Source organism: Aphelocoma coerulescens, chromosome 5, assembly GCF_041296385.1.
Source record: "Aphelocoma coerulescens isolate FSJ_1873_10779 chromosome 5, UR_Acoe_1.0, whole genome shotgun sequence".
Classification (NCBI taxonomy): domain Eukaryota; kingdom Metazoa; phylum Chordata; class Aves; order Passeriformes; family Corvidae; genus Aphelocoma; species Aphelocoma coerulescens.
In genome coordinates this window covers 61,480,385-61,497,597 of record NC_091019.1, presented here as the reverse complement: position 1 = coordinate 61,497,597, position 17,213 = coordinate 61,480,385, and the positions used below count along the sequence as shown (strand labels likewise).

The following is a 17,213-nucleotide window of genomic DNA, read 5'->3' as shown; positions in this document are numbered from 1 at the left end:
GATTTAAAAAATAGACAGGAATTCATCACACCTCATTCTGCCCTCCTAGACTTTAACTTAACATCATTTGATCACATATGAGGTAAGAGAGATGAGACCTAAGGGGTGCAACACCCATCCAAAGGGTCACAGTGTTTGCCTGTGTGACACCAGTGCTGAGTTCAGGTTGTTCAACCTTGCCAGTACAATGTAAGAATCACAATTTTTCTGTAGCTGCCACTGTTACTTTGGAATGTGCATGCAAAACCACAAATTTTGTAGGGCCATGGATATGACTGCTCCTCCCAGTGTTCCAACTTCAGGAAAAATCCAGTTTAAGGGGCTTTTACCTCAGAACTGACCATCTTCCACTGAGGAAAAACTGACACAACTCTCTTGACATGATGCCGTTCTTACAGAGCTGGGCTTTTCCTGCAGAGGAATTCAGCCTCCACTCCATCTCCCATTGTCACATGCAGAAATCAGCAGCAGATATTAATAAACCCTTTTCCATCAACTTCATCCTATTTCAATTCTGATTACACTTCACAATAGAGCTTTGAAATGTGCTTTAATTTACATGACACACTTTAAAAGAAATTAAATATTCTGCTCTATTAGAAAATCCTTTATGTTGTTACACAACAAAAATGTAGACAGAGTAAGATAAAAGCTTACTAATCTTTGAACTTTTAAAAAATATCTTTTTCTGTCTGCTGGTCGTCTTCTTTTTAGCTGCTTGCTTAGTTTCCCCTGGAAAAAGAGAGAAATTTCTGAAAGTACAAAAATTGCTCCCAAATTTCTCTTTTCTCTTTTTTTCTGTGTCTTTAAGGAAGATTTTACTTCTATCCTTCCACTACTCTTTCAGTATGTTATAGGAAAAGATGCAGCACTTAATAAGTAAGAAAGAAAAAGAAATATTCTTTACTTTAAAGAACTAAATACAAGGGGGAAAAAAGGTGGGGGGAAAATAAAATTTCCAACATAAATTTTTTTTTCTTTCCTTAGTGTAAATCTTTATTAATGAAAAAGTCATGATGAAAACCCAGAGGCAAGAACCTTTAGCTCAGAAATATATTTCAGTTACAAAAAGTTTTAAAGCCAAAAAAATTCAGAACTCCTGTACTGAAATTAATCACTAAATGTTTAGGGATGGTCAACCACCTAGAGAAAGTGAGCTTTGCTAGCTTGGCCTTGGCAAGACATGACAGGGATTTGTAGCTGTATTCTCCCTCCATCAGAGATTTGTAGGCTTGGGAGGGACCTCGAGGGATTGCAATCCTGAGGGAGGAGCAAGGATACCTGTAGCAAGACTCACCAATGAACTGGAGTCCACCAAACCTGCTGGTGGCTCTTCCATGATCTGGAAAGTTTTGCCCAAGCTGTAAAATTTTGGTGGACTGGTGTTGGAAATTCCTGTTTCCACCATCAGTCTTTCCTTCCCTCCCAAGTGACCCGACTGCCCTCCAGGAAACACAGAGGATCAATATTTTTTTCCCTTTCAAGCACACTCTTTCCATGGTAGAAGTCAATCTTCATGTTCCCCTTAAGCTTCCATCAGCTTAAGCCAAAGTCAGTTCTTCCAACTGTTCCCTTGAGATCCCGCCTTGTAACACATTTTTATGATCTCCTCTCCCTCCAGCTGGTCTACAGCTTCCCTAAAGTGCTGTACCTAAAAAAGAAAGAAAAAAGGTGCCTACCCAGTCCTAGTCCCAGCAGAATAAATGTCTTTTCAGCTTGTTTGTGGCACTGCTCCTGATACTTTCCAGAGCAACATTCACAGGTTTTACCCCACTGCCATGTTGCTACGTTCAGTCTGCAGTCACATATCCCTTTCGCCCTCCAATATCCTCCAAAACCCTCTCCAGCCTCACAGCAGCAGAGCCAGCTATTCCATAGACTGTTCTTATGCATTTGATTTGCCCTCTTTGCACATGGTGCATTGCATTTCCCACTCTTGACATCCACCTTGCTAATTTGGGGATGCATTTCCAATTTATTGGGGTCATTATGGACTCTGATGCTGTCATCTGAATGGCTTGCAACCCTTCCTATAACTCTCCCAATGTGCTCTCTCCATTCTGTCACTCATCTCTGCTAATGAAAGTGTTGAACAGAATCACACGCAGGGCAAAAATCTCACTGGCAATTCCCTCCAAGTTTGACAGTGAAGCCCTTGATCATATTTTGAGAGAGATTGTTCAATCACTTATCGCCAGCTTTGTTATGACTGTGTTGAGATCATCTTTCACTCGTTTGCTGTGAGGCCACTAAGTAAAAAACTGTCAGAAGACTTTTTAAAAGTTCAGATATATCGTCTCTACTCAATTCCTTTTATTCTCTAGGCAGTTATCTTGTCAAAGAAAGAAATCAGATTAATTTGCCATGAACTCATCTTGACAAATCCATGCTGGCTGCCGGCCAGTGGAAGAAAACTAGTTTTAATCATTCATGACCAAAATATTCCTACTGACACGCAACTGGATTTGACTCAGCACTCACAGGGATGCACAGCAGGTACCCAGGGGAGAGATGCCAGTTTGGATGCTCTCCTGTCCTTCCTCCAAATGGAAAGGAAAGGGGTGAAGCTCTTTAAGGAGGAACCCGCAGTCATACTCCCACGCAGAATATGCTTCCACTGGTGGAAAATTTTTCCTGGTTCTACCAAAGTTCTTGCAGAAAAAGCCACAGAAAAGATGAACGAGGATGAGAGACATGCAGGCTGAGTCCTCAGTGCTCTCAGAATGTTCAAGAGGAACATGACATTGTACTACTTCAGACCTTTTCAGGTTTTTCATATATTTTGCAAAAACAACACAAAACACCCAGCTCTGTAAGCATCTCTGGACGTGAGACAACGTCACACAGTTTTACAGTTCTGAAATTCAACCTAACAACATTTAAGCACGAAAAGCTCTTGCTGGACATGAAAAATAGTATTTTAAGGCCTGATTCACAGATATTATTGAAATTTTCTACAACAGGACACTTGTTAAAACAACTTGTCTCCTCGCTGAACTGCCCATCTGAATTTCCACTCCAGTTGATAAACCACAGGAGTTACCTGCAAGCAAAACTGGGCCAATATTAATGAGATTTAACAGAAAATATTTCAATGAAAGCAGGGCCTACCTGGTAACTGGCCTGACTTACTTGGGTAACTCTCCCTTTTAAATGCCAAACACACACAGGTATTATCTCCTGGGTACACAAAATTAACCAAGGATCTCTGCGCAGACAGACTTGGATCACTCACTTGGCTCTCTGAAAATTCAGAACGGGCAAACACAAAGGATCTCCTGAGCCCCTTCCATCCAAGTGGTGTGATACCTTGGGGGTTATCTTTTATCTCAGATTTGTTTATCCCTCTAGCACAATACGCTATAAAACTGAGCTGTGTTGTATTCTTAGCCAGTCAGATATATTTGCTGATCTAGCTTGGCTAATTAGAACTTCCTGCTTCCTGAGAGATACAGTTGTTGTGAGTAATCCAGGACTACCTAATAATCCCTCTGGGACCATGTCAGGTGATTGCTTGCACTGTGTGTGAGCATAACAGTTGATTTCCCACATTTATGTATCATTCACTCAGTAACAATTTTCAGTTGTTTTAAATAATATAGCTCAGTAGCATGAAATAACATTTCCTTCTTCATTGTTACCTCTCCCACTCACTGTCCTATCTCTCTTGATACCATAATTTCCTTTAAACACATCAAGCCAATGACAATAAAAGTAAACCTTATATAAACACATGCTAGCTATAACCTTGACAAAAAGAAGTCCCATAAAGCTTCCCAAGGAGGCTGTTTTACCGTTTTAAAGCTCTTTATATAAAGACACATGTTTTTGCTATAAACTAGAACCTGAATATTTAAAAATCTACTGCCATGACAGAATTACAGCAAAACAAGGCACATATGGCCCCAATCTGGTGGATACAACCAGGTGGAGCAGGTCCTGAGAAGGGAAAGGGAGCTGGGGAAGGGTCTGGAGCACAAGTCTGATGAGGAGCAGCTGAGGGAGCTGGGGGTGTTTATCCTGGAGAAAAGGAGGCTCTGAGTGATCTTGATGCTCTCTACAATTCCCTGAAAGGAAGGTGCAGTCAGGGGGTGTTGGTCTCTTTTCCCAGGTAGCAAGCAACAGGACAAGAGGAAACAGCCTCAAGTTGCACCAGGGGAGGTTTAGATTGGATATTAGGAACAATTTCTTCACAGAAAGGATGTCAAGCACCAGAACAGGCTGCCCAGGGCAGTGCTAGAGTCACCATCCCTGGAGGTATTTAAAAGACGTGTAGATGTGGCATTTGGGGACATGGTTTAGTGGTGGGGTAATGGTTGGGCTCAATGACCTTACAGGTCTTTTCCAACTTAAACGATGATTCTGTGATCTCACTCTTACACTGAAGTTCCATTAAAAAGTGGATGATGCTACATCTTTTACTCCCTAAGAGTAATTTGTTTTCTTACTGTAGGCTACTGATGTGTTTATAGTCTTAAGGCTTTTCCATGCAGCTGCTCAGAGAATATTGAGACTACCAAGTTCTACTGCTGCACTGAGACCAATAACCTGCCTCGAAATACTTCATCTGCCCAGCTGAGAGACATAAGTAAGATTAGTAACAAGTAAAAGATATCACAGAAAGATCTTGGTACCCTTGCCTTGTGCAGCTAATAGCACTTGGAGTACGGTTCAGCAATCCAAAAGTGTCAAAATGCTTTTTCAATGGCACTCAAGAGGGGAAATTTTCACTTGCAAAGCAACTTCTAGTAACTTTCTGGGCCACTTTCTTCTTTTTGCACTAATGGGTAAATGTGAATGAACAGTTTTACTCTCTCCTGATTTGGATGTTGAAAAACTTACCACCTTTCTCATTGCTTGAGGATTACATCTGTATGTAACAGAACAGGTTGCACAGCAAAATTGTGGATGTCCCATTCCTAGAAGTGTTCAAGACCAGGGATGGGACCGTGGGCAGCCCTGCACATGGCAGGGAGGTTGGAACGAGATGGTCTTTAAGATGTCTTTCAACCCAAACCATTTTACCATTTTGTGATTCTAAGAAGCAATTAAGAGCCTGCTAGCAGGACCACATTGTTGTTGGAAGAGGCATTCCCCCCACTGACGCCCATTTTAAGAAACTTTAAGAGAAGCACAAAAACTGGCCCCAGTCCTCTACTGCTGAAGAGATCAAACAAACCCTTCTGCAGCTCCTTGATGCAGAGCCACGTCTCTCCCACATCCCAGATCTCTGCAGGAGAAGAAACTGCCCTTCCACAGAACTGACTCTTGTAGGACACCCTTAGGGGCAGAGCTGGATTTCAGCCATAGCTAAACACTCAAGCCTATGAATCCCCACAGATGTAAAGCCTTCTCATATTAGTATCTGTTGCTAGGAAAAATACAATTTAATCTACGTTGCTGGCAGTGATTTCTGCTGGAAGGTGCTATCTTACACACATACACTTTCCTCAGGATCAAAAATTAAATCCTATGGGCTCTTGGGATTGCTTGTCTGGGAGTGTGCCAGACAAGCGCTTTCCTACAATGATACACTGTTGTGTCAGCGCGTGGGCTTAGCCACTGCTTAACAAATTTGCTAGATAAACTTCCATGATTCATCCAAACAGCATTCAAGTGGCTAACTACCATATATTGGCAGGGAACTGACGAACGCTGCTTGAACAACAAAAGAACCCACTTAAATAATGAATTAGGTTTGACAGATCAATGGAGACATGACTGACAGCCCCTGGCACCCCCCGTCACAACTCCAGAAGAGCTGAGCAGCAGCAAGGGGAGTGCCATGAGCAATCAGCAGCCTTTCAGCGTTGTTTGCCAAATACAGGAGAGTTTATGGCCAGAGGTGGCTCAGATGAGAGCATCTCACTGGTTTTAAAAAGGAAAGAGCATGTCCTACTCTCTCTGTTTAATAAAATTAGAAGAAGGGCATGACATCTATGTGTTTAGCCCAGATAACTAAGATATCAATTATATCTGTATTTATGCATCCAGCAGACACTTTCTAGTGAAATATGTCCCAGCCCATGGCAGGGGGGTTGGTACTGGATGATCTTTAAGGTCCCTTCCAACCCAAAGCATTCTGAGACTCTGTGATTTCAAAAGGAACCCACCCACACTCTCCTTCATCATTTCTCCCCTGAACAATAATAACTCGGGGTCAGAGAGACAGCAATTACATCTGTCTCCTTTTCAAAGCTGAAAATCATGAACCTGGGTATTTCAAGAGGAAAACAAGAAGCTAGCACTTCAAGCCATTAAACTAGAAAGTCTTGGAAAGAGGTGTCTAGAAATTACTCCCATTTTCTAGAGAAGGTATCCTATACAATCACTATAACAAATTCTTCTGCTCATATGCAAAACCAGGGTGAATTGCCAGGCCTGTTTTCATCATCATTTAAAACCAGTCACTGAAAAATATCATCTCTCCACAACCATCTCCCCATAAAACTAGAGTAGAGAGAAGCCCAAGTAATTATGTATTTATATAAAAGTATCTTCCTAAAGGAAGAACAACAAAGCACCATTTGCTCAGCAATTCTGGGGACCAATGGATAACTAAGGGATTCTTCTGTGTCTTTCACAACCTGAGAAACAGTGAATTATTCAATGTTCACTGACACTCCTGCCTTCAATATCTCGTTCTGACCTTCCCTTACTGCACGGATCATTGGAGTATTTCAGTGACCAGTGGAATAAACTGGATTTCTGCAATTGCTTGGATGAAGTACTGTCTAGGTCCACTCAGCTGGACAAATAAACTCCTGTAATTGCTGTATTTATGGGGCCAGACTGATGCTGCAATCCGCTCTGTGCCATTCAGAGCCATTTCATTGTTGCACACGGACAGGGGCAAACCATTGCTCCAGGTTACACCAGAAGCATGAAATGTGTCAGAGACCCTCTGAGCCCCAGGCTGGGTGTTGTGCTTTAACCTAGCAGGCAGCTAAAACTCCCCCAGCCACCTGCTCACTCCATCTCCCCCAGTGGAATGGGGAAAGAATGAGAAGAAAAGGCAAGACTCATGGGTTGAGATAAGCACAGCTTCACAGGACAGAAAGGAAGGGGCAAAAATAATAATAATGATAAAAGAATACAAAAAATGAGTGATGCACAATGCTATTGCTCACCACCTGCTGACCAGTCACCCTCCAGCCCCCCCAGTTTTATTGTTCAGCACGATGCCATAGGGTGTGTAATGTCCCTTTGGCCAGTTCGGGTCAGCTGTTCCAGCTGTGTCCCCTCACAGCTCCCTGTGCCCCCAGCCTCTTCACTGGCAGGGAATGAGAAGCTGAAAAGTCCTTGATTTCATGTGAGCACTGCTCAGCAACTACTAAAACCTCAGTGTGTTATCAACATTATTCTCATTCTAAATCTGACACACAGCACTGTACCAGCTACTGGGAAGAGAATTAACTCCATCCCTGCCTAAACCAGTACTCTGGGAAGCTGGCTGCTATTCTCCCAGTGAAAGTACAGGAAGGAAGAAAGCATATGACAGTACTCTTGTTGTTTAAACAATCACACTTGTTCCTTCAAAAAACCCCATCTCTCCTGGATTTTTCAAGCTGTTTCACCTGACCACGCTGCCACCTTCCCCCAAATGCTTTTTCCCTTTTATTTTCTGCTCACTGAAGGCCTGGCTGTGCTGAGTTGCAAGATAGTGATAGTGGTGTGTGAACCAAAAGTTTCTTTCTGTTCTCTTCCTTGATACATTCTTTTTTTCCTTTTTTCTTTTTTTTTTTTTTTTTTCTTTTGGTGAAAGACACAAACAGAGTCAGTTTTACATCTCCATCTATGGCTGTGCTGCAGAAACCTCAAAGCTGGTTGTGGACTGAAGGAGAGCAACACACAGCAGCACAGGCTGAGGTTTTGTTTGGAGGCTCTGCGCTGACAGCAGATAATGGGAGGTTTACAACAAAGGTCCTTCCTGAATGATAAACGATTCCTGGTCTGTTCGAAGGATCTGACAGACCTACCTATTTGTTCTGCTCTGCACAGAGAGGGGATGAAATGACCTAGATCAACACAAAAGGCGCTACAAAAAATCAGATTTTCAATGCATATTTAGCAACTCTAGGCAACAAATGCACAATAGGTATTTAAACAATAACCCTTGTAAAAACCTTGCTCCCCTGTCACAGGATGCTTTGTTTGCTATTTTTAGCTTTTCAAGTGTCAAGAAGCAACAGAAAAAATATTGCTGAACAGCACTGGACACAAAGATAAAACAAGTGAGGCAAAAAAGAAATCTGAAGCTAGCTCCACAAGATGAGGTTAAGTTATTCAAAGCCTTCTTTCCTGCAAGACAGGTGATGTATTTCAGCTTAAATATCCCACTCGATCTGTCCTCACTGAACAAGCGAGTGACAAGCTGCCAATCCAACTGAAAAGCACCCCATCCATCAGGGCTTCCCCCGCCCCTGCCCTGCACCAAGCAATGCTTTATCAGCACCTACAGAATCTGAATCTGCCTATTTTTAACAAGAACACCATTCTGCAATCCTGCCCACCAGAAGGATTTGCAAATCTCTCCAAATACTCCTCCCAGGTCCTGATAACTTTGCCAGCATGAATAGGAAACTTGGGGCTTTCAGAACAAGCCACAGCTCGCTGACAAGGCAGGGAAGATTTCCTTTTCTATCTGCAGTTTGCATGAGTAGGCAGCTGGGATTGTGATGAATTACTATCTCTGATTCCACTGCTAAGTTTAAGACATTTATTTGGCATAGCCTGTTAGAAAAAAACACTGCCAATATCAGCTATTGGTATCAGCAAACTTCTTCAGGAGAACTACCAAGGTACCTCACAGCTTCTCTTTGTTTATAACAGGAGCATGTTTGTGGACCAGAGATATTTATTGACTGAACTGTAATTGAATTTTACTGAATGTTTATCTCAAAACACTGTTTCAAAAGAGAAACTAAACCATCTTGGTTTGAAAATAACTCCATTCTTAGTTACACCTTTTCACGAGGCCAAATCCTTCTCCTGAGCTCAGTGGATACTCTGAATGCCTGGGAAATTGCATTTTCCATCAACTATTTGTTGTGCTTTCCTGTTTCATTTTGGAGTTCAGAGCATAAGGCTTTCAGCAGCTGGCTCTGCAAAGCATGTCTATACAATCCTGCAGGTCTGATCTCTCTGCACAAATACTGCAAATATTAAGCCCATGACCAGTGCCTATCCCAAAGCTGGCTTATTTTCTAACCAGTAGAAAAAGATCAATCAAGGTTTGGATTTCAGGAGCACTCATCCCACCGATGTGCATGGATTAGAAATATTCAAATCCACACTGATGTCGTTGCAAAAGATTCAACTATGTGATGATAACTGAGAATTTTTACTTGTAAATTTTACTTGTAAACAAACCAAAAAGGTTCCTCCTGTCTGTAGCCTTCCTGCCTGCCACAATGCTCTTCACCCCACTCTCAAGAGAAGGCACATTTATTTTGGTGTTATTATTTTTATGCAATAACCAACTCAGTAGCCCTTTTGCCACGCTTCTTAAATTTTAGATTCTACTTTTGACTTCATTTAAAAGCCTATAAACCTACACACAGTTCCCCAGCTGCTAAGCTCACAGTTGCCACTTATAAATTTGATGTGGACATTTAGTAATTTTTTAGACAACACTTATGGAAATTATCTGCCAGTGCCACATACACAGCCTGTCGTCAGTGTCAACTCCTACTTGTATTCCCCACGTTTAACATGAGTTTCAGAGATAATAAAGCAAGGAAACAAACCACCTAGAACACATACAAAGCAGGTTACAATCTCCCCTTCCTTTTCACTTGCTGAGGCCATGTCTGCATTTTGTTCTTGTTACCATTACAAACAGTAGTAGTGGCATGCATTATGTTTTTATGGCTCTCACCACACCCTAAATCATTTACCACTTAGTTTTTCCTGTGAAATCCCCCTCTACAGGACAACAGAAGTCCCCTCAAAAAAAAAATCCAAACCAAAACAAGGGAAGTAAATATTACAACGGATAAAAAAATGTTCTATATCCATTTTATTCTCCAAATCCCCAGGTTCTGTAAATACCACAAATCAGTTTCAACAAATGGCATATCAGCTCCTATGGGTTTTTGATGACCTATCTGCAACAGCTCACTAATGCTCTGCCTTGGGGATTTGCTTTTTATGGACTTGGGAATATTTTGCAACATATCAACCCATCATGTAAAGATGGTGTTCAGCAGAAATTTCACTGCATGACGCTGCAAGAGTCCTAAAATTGCAACTTCTCTTTTTAAAAAGCATTTTAAAATCTCCAAACAAATGGCTTTAATCTTCTAAAGATCTAGAAAGACTGTGGAAAGAAAACTTACTTTTTATAGTTCAGTATTTCTCAGAGATGAGCTCCAAGTGTTAGCTGAGATAATTATCAGAGAGATTATGCAGATCTTATTATCTAAAGGTTTTGTTTGCTCTCTTGTTACATAATTGCTTAGTGTTTGCATGGCGCTCAGAAAATAGAAAGCACCAGAGAAATACCAAGAGTAATTTATTTAACAGAAGAGTAATTCTCCCAAATGGTATTAACATTTTAAGTTGTCTCTACTATATTTTGAAGATTTCTGGTTATCTATAGAGTGCCTCAGTGATCTAGCCTTGGCAGCACATGAAATGAGAAATGTGCCTTACCACTCCTGGGTTTGGACTATTTCAGCAGAGCTGTGAAACAGCAGGAGAAAAAAAGGTGCAATATATTGTCTCATCATTTCCTTCACTTCTAGCTTTGCTGGTGACAAAGGCTACCACATGCAGAAGACTAAATCAGGATTTATATCTCAAACCAGTGCCATAAAGTACACAATCAATTTATGGAATCAGTAAATATTTCAAGAATTGGATAAAACTACATCAAACGATTCCAGGCTTGTGCGAGTTTATAAACAAAACTCAGACTACCTGAATTTAAATACACTTTGCAACTTCTAACCAAACTCCAGCCAAAACCTTTCAAACATGATAAAAGCCATCTTCAAAATGTAAAGATGAGCCCCCAAGTATGAGCTTGCCATTGGACACACTTATGTACCCAGGCCACTTAGCCATGCAAACATTTTAAAAGCTACAGCAACGACACAATTTCAATACCTGTTTTCAAGAATTCCAAGTTCATTTCCTAGGTACCACCAGTTTTTTTAGGATGTCAAGAAAGCTTACAGCAAGCGCTCTTTACAAGCATCGTACTGGCCACAGGACTTCCCTTAAACACAAGAAAATCAGATTTTACTTACAGCCAACCATCATCATGGCCACCGAGAAAATCTTCTCCCCATCCGTGGTTGGTGCTATGTTCCCAAATCCTATCGTTGTAAGGCTTGTCATGGTAAAGTAGAGAGAGGATATGTACAAGGAGTCTTTGCTGGGCCCTCCTTCCCACTGGCCCGAGCCCGTGGTGTTGTAGCGATATGGGGTCCCGATGCTCAAGGCCAGCTGGTAGAGCCAACTGTCCGTTTTGATGGTGTTGGTCAGTTCATCTATGACTTCGTAGTCCCCGATGCTGTACCAGATGCAGGCCAGCCAGTGGGCCACCAGCCCAAACACACACACCAACAGCACCAGCACAGCAGCACCATATTCCAGATAATGGTCCAGCTTCCTGGCCACCCGACCGAGCCGTAGAAGGCGCACCACTTTTAAGGAACTGAAGAGGCTACTGATTCCCTGGAAAAGAATAAAAATCATTATTTGATCTGAAATATCCTGCTGGTTAGCACAGAAGGCTGTACAGCAATTCCTGCATCTGCTTAAAATCTTTCTATGTAATTTTTCAGGCCTCAGATAACAGAATACAAGATCAAACCCTCCTCCCCCTCCAGTGCTTTTGTCCTTGTCAGGCTAAATTGAGTTTGGCACTCACTAGGTGGATAAATTACTTTGTTCAAACTCAGTCCTTCAAAGCAACAGAAGAGTTCTGTAGAATCCAAAGCTGGAAACAGCAAGTTTATTACAAAAAGGAGGGGTTCGATGCTTCGCCAGTTTAAAGTAAATTGGAGACACTGCTTTGACCTCAAGAAGATCAAAGGAGGTGGAAGAGTAGTCACAGATGGAATGACACCATCCCAGGGGAGTCTTACCAAAGTTTCTCAGAACAGCATTCTGTTAAATCCAAGCAGAGGATTGTTATTCTGGCCAAAACAGGAGCACACCTACTTCAACAACCCTCAACATTAAGAGACGCTCAAGAGAAACATCAGAACATAATTGCAGTGGGAAATTCAGAGGAATCTGCCTATTGTTAGTCTCATCCACCAAAGAGGAGCTGAGTAACTTCATCTAGTACAACACTCTCCACCTCTTATTATCCTTCAAACATAACTCTGGATATTTTGTTATTTACAAGAAGTCTCACTGACTGAACATGGAACTAAACAACTGTGGGCACATCACCTTCCTGAGTGAGGGAAATACAGACCACAAGGCACGTGCCTCTGCACACAGGGTAATTTCCTTTCCAAGCAACAGACAAATACTGCAGATATTTTCCTAAAGCAAGTGTTGGTGCAGTGTTGTTTTTCTTCCTGTCAGGCAAGATACATGAAGTACAAATAATGGAAATACAAATATTTAGGGAATAAGAGCACAAGGACCATCAGAAAGTTAATTGAAACATCCGAGAGGGGAAAAGAAATGCGTATGTCCTTCTCAATGCACAAAAGTTTGAGAGTTTGGAGATGCAGAGAGAGAACAAAAATATGCTCTTGATCTACTGCAATCCCATGATATACCTAACTTGTGCATTAAATTAATTAGTGGCCCAAAATAGAAAGTTTGTAAAGGAAGCTTTCTAATACAAAACATTCAGAAGCTGAAGACATTTAATTTAAAGTAGAAATTAAGACACAGAAAGCAATGAGGCAAAAATTCCTAGTTACTGTGCCAAGATTAAATTGCCCTTTTCTATGCATCATTATCAAATCAGTCTAGTCAAAACATCGGCTAATTATATTATCAAACAGTAAAAGACTGGAGTTTCTGGAGTTTTCCATACCAGAAGAACATTCATCTCTTTTGCACCTCTGTTTCTTCTTCTTTTTGCACCTTCTCTCCCTTTTCCCAACGTTTGAAGGGTAACATACATCTGATATTTCTAGATGTAATCTGTTTGGCACAGTTCTTGTATGCTTTTCAAATCCTGTTGGAATGTGTTTCAGATCCCCAAATCCTTAATAAATTGAAGCTCTATATTTGCATTCAAGTTCTCATGATGACTAATACCACAGAGGGAAGTGGAATTTTCCCATTTTGATTTCTGCATTTTGCATTTACACAAGACAGAGATCTAGTTTATCATCCTTATTTCCATCTAAATGTCTATCTATTTATTTGCCTTAGGATATATGACTGTGAGACACTCCAAGCAGCCAGCTTTTCCAATAAACTGGGAAGTCCCTTCCAATATTCCTGACACAATGGACTTTGGCCAATGGACTACTGAATGAGGGTCCCACCCCAGAGAATATCCACATGCCAAAAAAAAAAAAAAAAAAAAGATAACTTCAGAGTAGTTTAATAGTTATTCTGCAATATGTTTCACGGAGCTAACCTTGATTCTGAAAGTTTACAACTTGCAAAAGAAGGAGAAAACAGCAGGGTGTTTTTCTCGTAGGACCAAATCCTGTTGCACTGATCAAGCAGAGATGTATTATTTCCATTTTACTTAAAGAGTCACCATTCATTACCAGGATTAAGGTCAGGGAAGGAGGTAGGAGACCTGGAATTCAAACTTGGGGGTCCCTTTTTTACACCCAGTAGTTTGTCCCAGTGGCACAGCTTACACTGCAGTTTTTATTGCACAAACAACCCTTGAACAGAAGAGTTTACAGTGTGACCTTCATCCCCCACCCACACTTCATCTTCTCTCTCTAAGTTACATGGACAATTTAGCAGTTGTACAAATAATATAAAAATACAGCATTTATTTCAAAGTCTGGGAGAAAGTTTGTGCTGTCATTTTGTTTTCCCTAAGCACAGGTAACACTCATATCTATTCTGTATGAAACAACGAGAAATATTTCATTTTAGCTGACATTGAAATGTATTATTTCCAAAGAGTAATTCATTTAAGTCAGTTTTAATGTCAATCTTAAAGCCGGTTTAGTCTGACCCCTTACTTAAGGCCAAAAAGTCAAGAGATACCTTGAACATTCACATTTCATGTCTAAGCTTCCAAAATAGAAAGACAACACTGGAAGCTTCAAAAGCCTCTTCCATAAAGCACTGTATAGGAGAGAGCAATTAAACAAATGCTAAATGAATATGTGATACATCACATACAGAGTATATAATATATAGGTATGTGTATGTATCAATTACATATGCACTAAGTACTGGCGGGGTCAAGCTGGTACCTTCATACTTATAAAACTGCCAACAATTAATGCACAGTTGTTAATATGCAAAGCTCTGCCTCAGATTCAGAAACAATGTCTTTGGTAGAAGTTATGAGAAAGACTAACTGCCTTGAATTACATTTGGGCTATTAAGAAACTCAGTTTTCTAAACTCAGTTGATTGCAGGCTGCCTTTAATTTCATTTTTCTTTTAACTGTATTTATGCTCCGTAATGAATACTTTGGAAACCGTTCTACTCCAGGATGAGCATCTGCTCTGACAGAAGTAACTTCAGCACTCGAGGAACAGAGAGGTGATTAGAAATTGTGAATGGAGAATGTAATCCAGTTTGGCGCAGGCATCATGTAAATAAAGCACATGTTGGAGACTGGAGATCCAGCCTTCTGGGAGGAGCATTTGTGACTCCATTGCCATTTCAACTGGGCCAACTGTCTGTAACAGCTGCTGGGCTGTGTTCTCTAACTGAGACTATCTCCTTATGTTATCAAACATCCAGTCCAGCCCCGTGGGGTTTTGGCTAGCATATTTTATCACGGCCTAATCAGATGAGGACACTCAGCTTGCTCATCATCAATCATCTCAGCTGCAGAAAATTTTCCACTGGAAAACCACCCACTCCAAAGCTGCTTGGGTGTCAAGTTTGGAACCAAATTCCCATCTGACACACATCATCAATCTAACTATCACAAATATGAGTCATGGGAGTCTTTCCCAGCGACTTCTAAGGCCATTGGATCAAGAGAGGACAAGAGCAGTGGCCCTGAACCTGCTATTTTTGCACCATTTCAATTCAGGAGACAGCTGAAGCCATACAAAGGATGTAGACACTGTCAAATTTATCCAGAAAGATATTTTTGAGGGATGGATGTTTAACTTTGGAATTAAACTAGACATTCATGATTAAACAAAGCCCAAGCTTCTTGACACAAGTACCTTGCAAAGTCTGTGTTCTCAAATTCTCTTGATACACTAAGAAGGGAAATTCAGTTCGATAGTGGAGGCACAACTGATGACAGCACTCAGTCTCATATGCAGAGGGACCAATCCTTCCTTTTACAACAACCTGATTCTTGCCATTTCAGACCCCAGATGTTACCACACTGTCAAACTTCTGTCTTCCAGGATGAAAGAAGTGTCTAAGCAGTGTATCTGCATCCAGCTGAACTTTTCCAGCCACCAGACTGAGACAGATGTTTCCCAAAACTGTGATGCCCGCCATGGGAATAGACCTCTGCCCCTCCAGCAAGAACAGGGAGCAAAGTTCTCTGGCACTTAATGAATCCCTGATAAGCCAGGCAATGGGAAGGATGAAGCTGCCAAAGTCGCGTTACACAGGGGTCAAGAGCCAAACATGCAAGAGGATGAAGGAAACATTGTCACCAACGGAAAATTAAGGTTAAAAAGGGCAGGAAATCATCTGAGTCCACAATGACCCTACCTAAAACCTCCTAAACAAGGGAAGAGAAAGTGGAGTCTGTTCTACACTAAAGGAGCAGCAGAATAGCAGAGCTGCATGTTTGTAAAATCTGACAAAGAATAACTGGTTACTTGCTAATGTAATTAATCTTTTCTGAAGTTGGAAATTATTGCATAAGTGTTTTTAAAAAGTAAAATAAAAACAAAAACAGCTATTAGTTTCAACCATCTAAATATACAAAAATCTGCTTAAACCTCAAAATTAAATCCCAGTATGCTGAAATGGTAAATCATGCATAACTTTTTCTTTCTACTAGGGAACAATGTGTTTTTAACTCTAGGCACTTTTTCAATTAGATTTCACTCCATGATTTTTTATTTATTTGTTGTTAGCTGTGAGTACACACGCAACAGCAACAACAAAAAGAAATGAAATATGCATTTTAAATGTGTTCTAAAACTGAAATACTCCGAGCTTTGACAATGGGGACCGGTACTGCATCATTTAACAGAAAACACTGTCTCAGAAAAGGTCAGAGGAAAAAGAAAGAAAAACTTTTCACTAAGTTTTGATGTTCAGCACACCATGGTTTTGAAGAATTTATGAAGTGGCCAAGAACCAGTGCTATGAAGTGTTGGTAGGGCATGTTGCCACTGTAAAAGAGTGATTGCAGCATATACAGATGTGAAGCTAAATTTAAGCTGATATCCTTATGCTGGACACAAGAAATTACATTAAAATTGCTATAAAAGTGATCAAATCCTCAGAGGTGTTTGCAGCCAGGGCTCACCTCTGTGCTAGAGCAAAACAGTTTTGTGTGGCCACAGCATGGACTGAGCTCCAAGCAGCCTCCTGGGTCCCCCAGAATGCTGCAAACTGATGGCCAACCATCCTGTCTGTGTGACAGCCCATCTTTCCTCCCTGCAGAGTGAGGAGTGGGGCATGTCAGAGGAGTGATTCACCCCATCCATCTCTGACAGCTGGGGAGGGGATGAATCACCTCCCAGAGCTGCCTCCCTCCCCTCCCACTGAACACAGAAAAGCTGAGGGCTATCGCTTACACAGCTGATGTGAGGAGAAATCAAACCCATCCTTGGAAACCCGGAGAGCCCGGATCTGCACAGCAACCCAATCTGTATTGTGTTATTACAGAAACAGACACTACAGAGCACTGCCTCACAATGTGAGACTGATCCTGCTCCAGATGAGCTTGGGGAATAAATGCTATTAATAACAGGAGGCTGAGATGCTCTGCAGATGCAACAGCATGCTTATTTCTTCAATCAACAGCCAATTACTACACATAATGTGATGCTACATTACCTTCTGTTCTTACAGGATTTTGAAGAAGTCCCCATTGACCTGAAGAAGGAATTGAATCAGTTCATAAAAAAATGAACAATCGCAAAGTAAACTGGACT

At 41.1% G+C, this 17,213-nt stretch overlaps 1 protein-coding gene across 3 annotated transcripts in view; it reads right to left on the bottom strand.

Annotated features, from left to right (window-relative positions):
* The window catches only part of KCNH5 (potassium voltage-gated channel subfamily H member 5), a 151,279-nt gene that overhangs the window by 80,901 nt on the left and 53,165 nt on the right, over positions 1-17,213 (bottom strand). For all 3 annotated transcript variants that reach the window (XM_069018497.1, XM_069018498.1, XM_069018499.1), the window contains exon 7: positions 11,256-11,685. In XM_069018497.1, the coding sequence (XP_068874598.1) occupies positions 11,256-11,685 (430 nt within the window). The remainder of the gene's footprint in view (positions 1-11,255; positions 11,686-17,213) is intronic.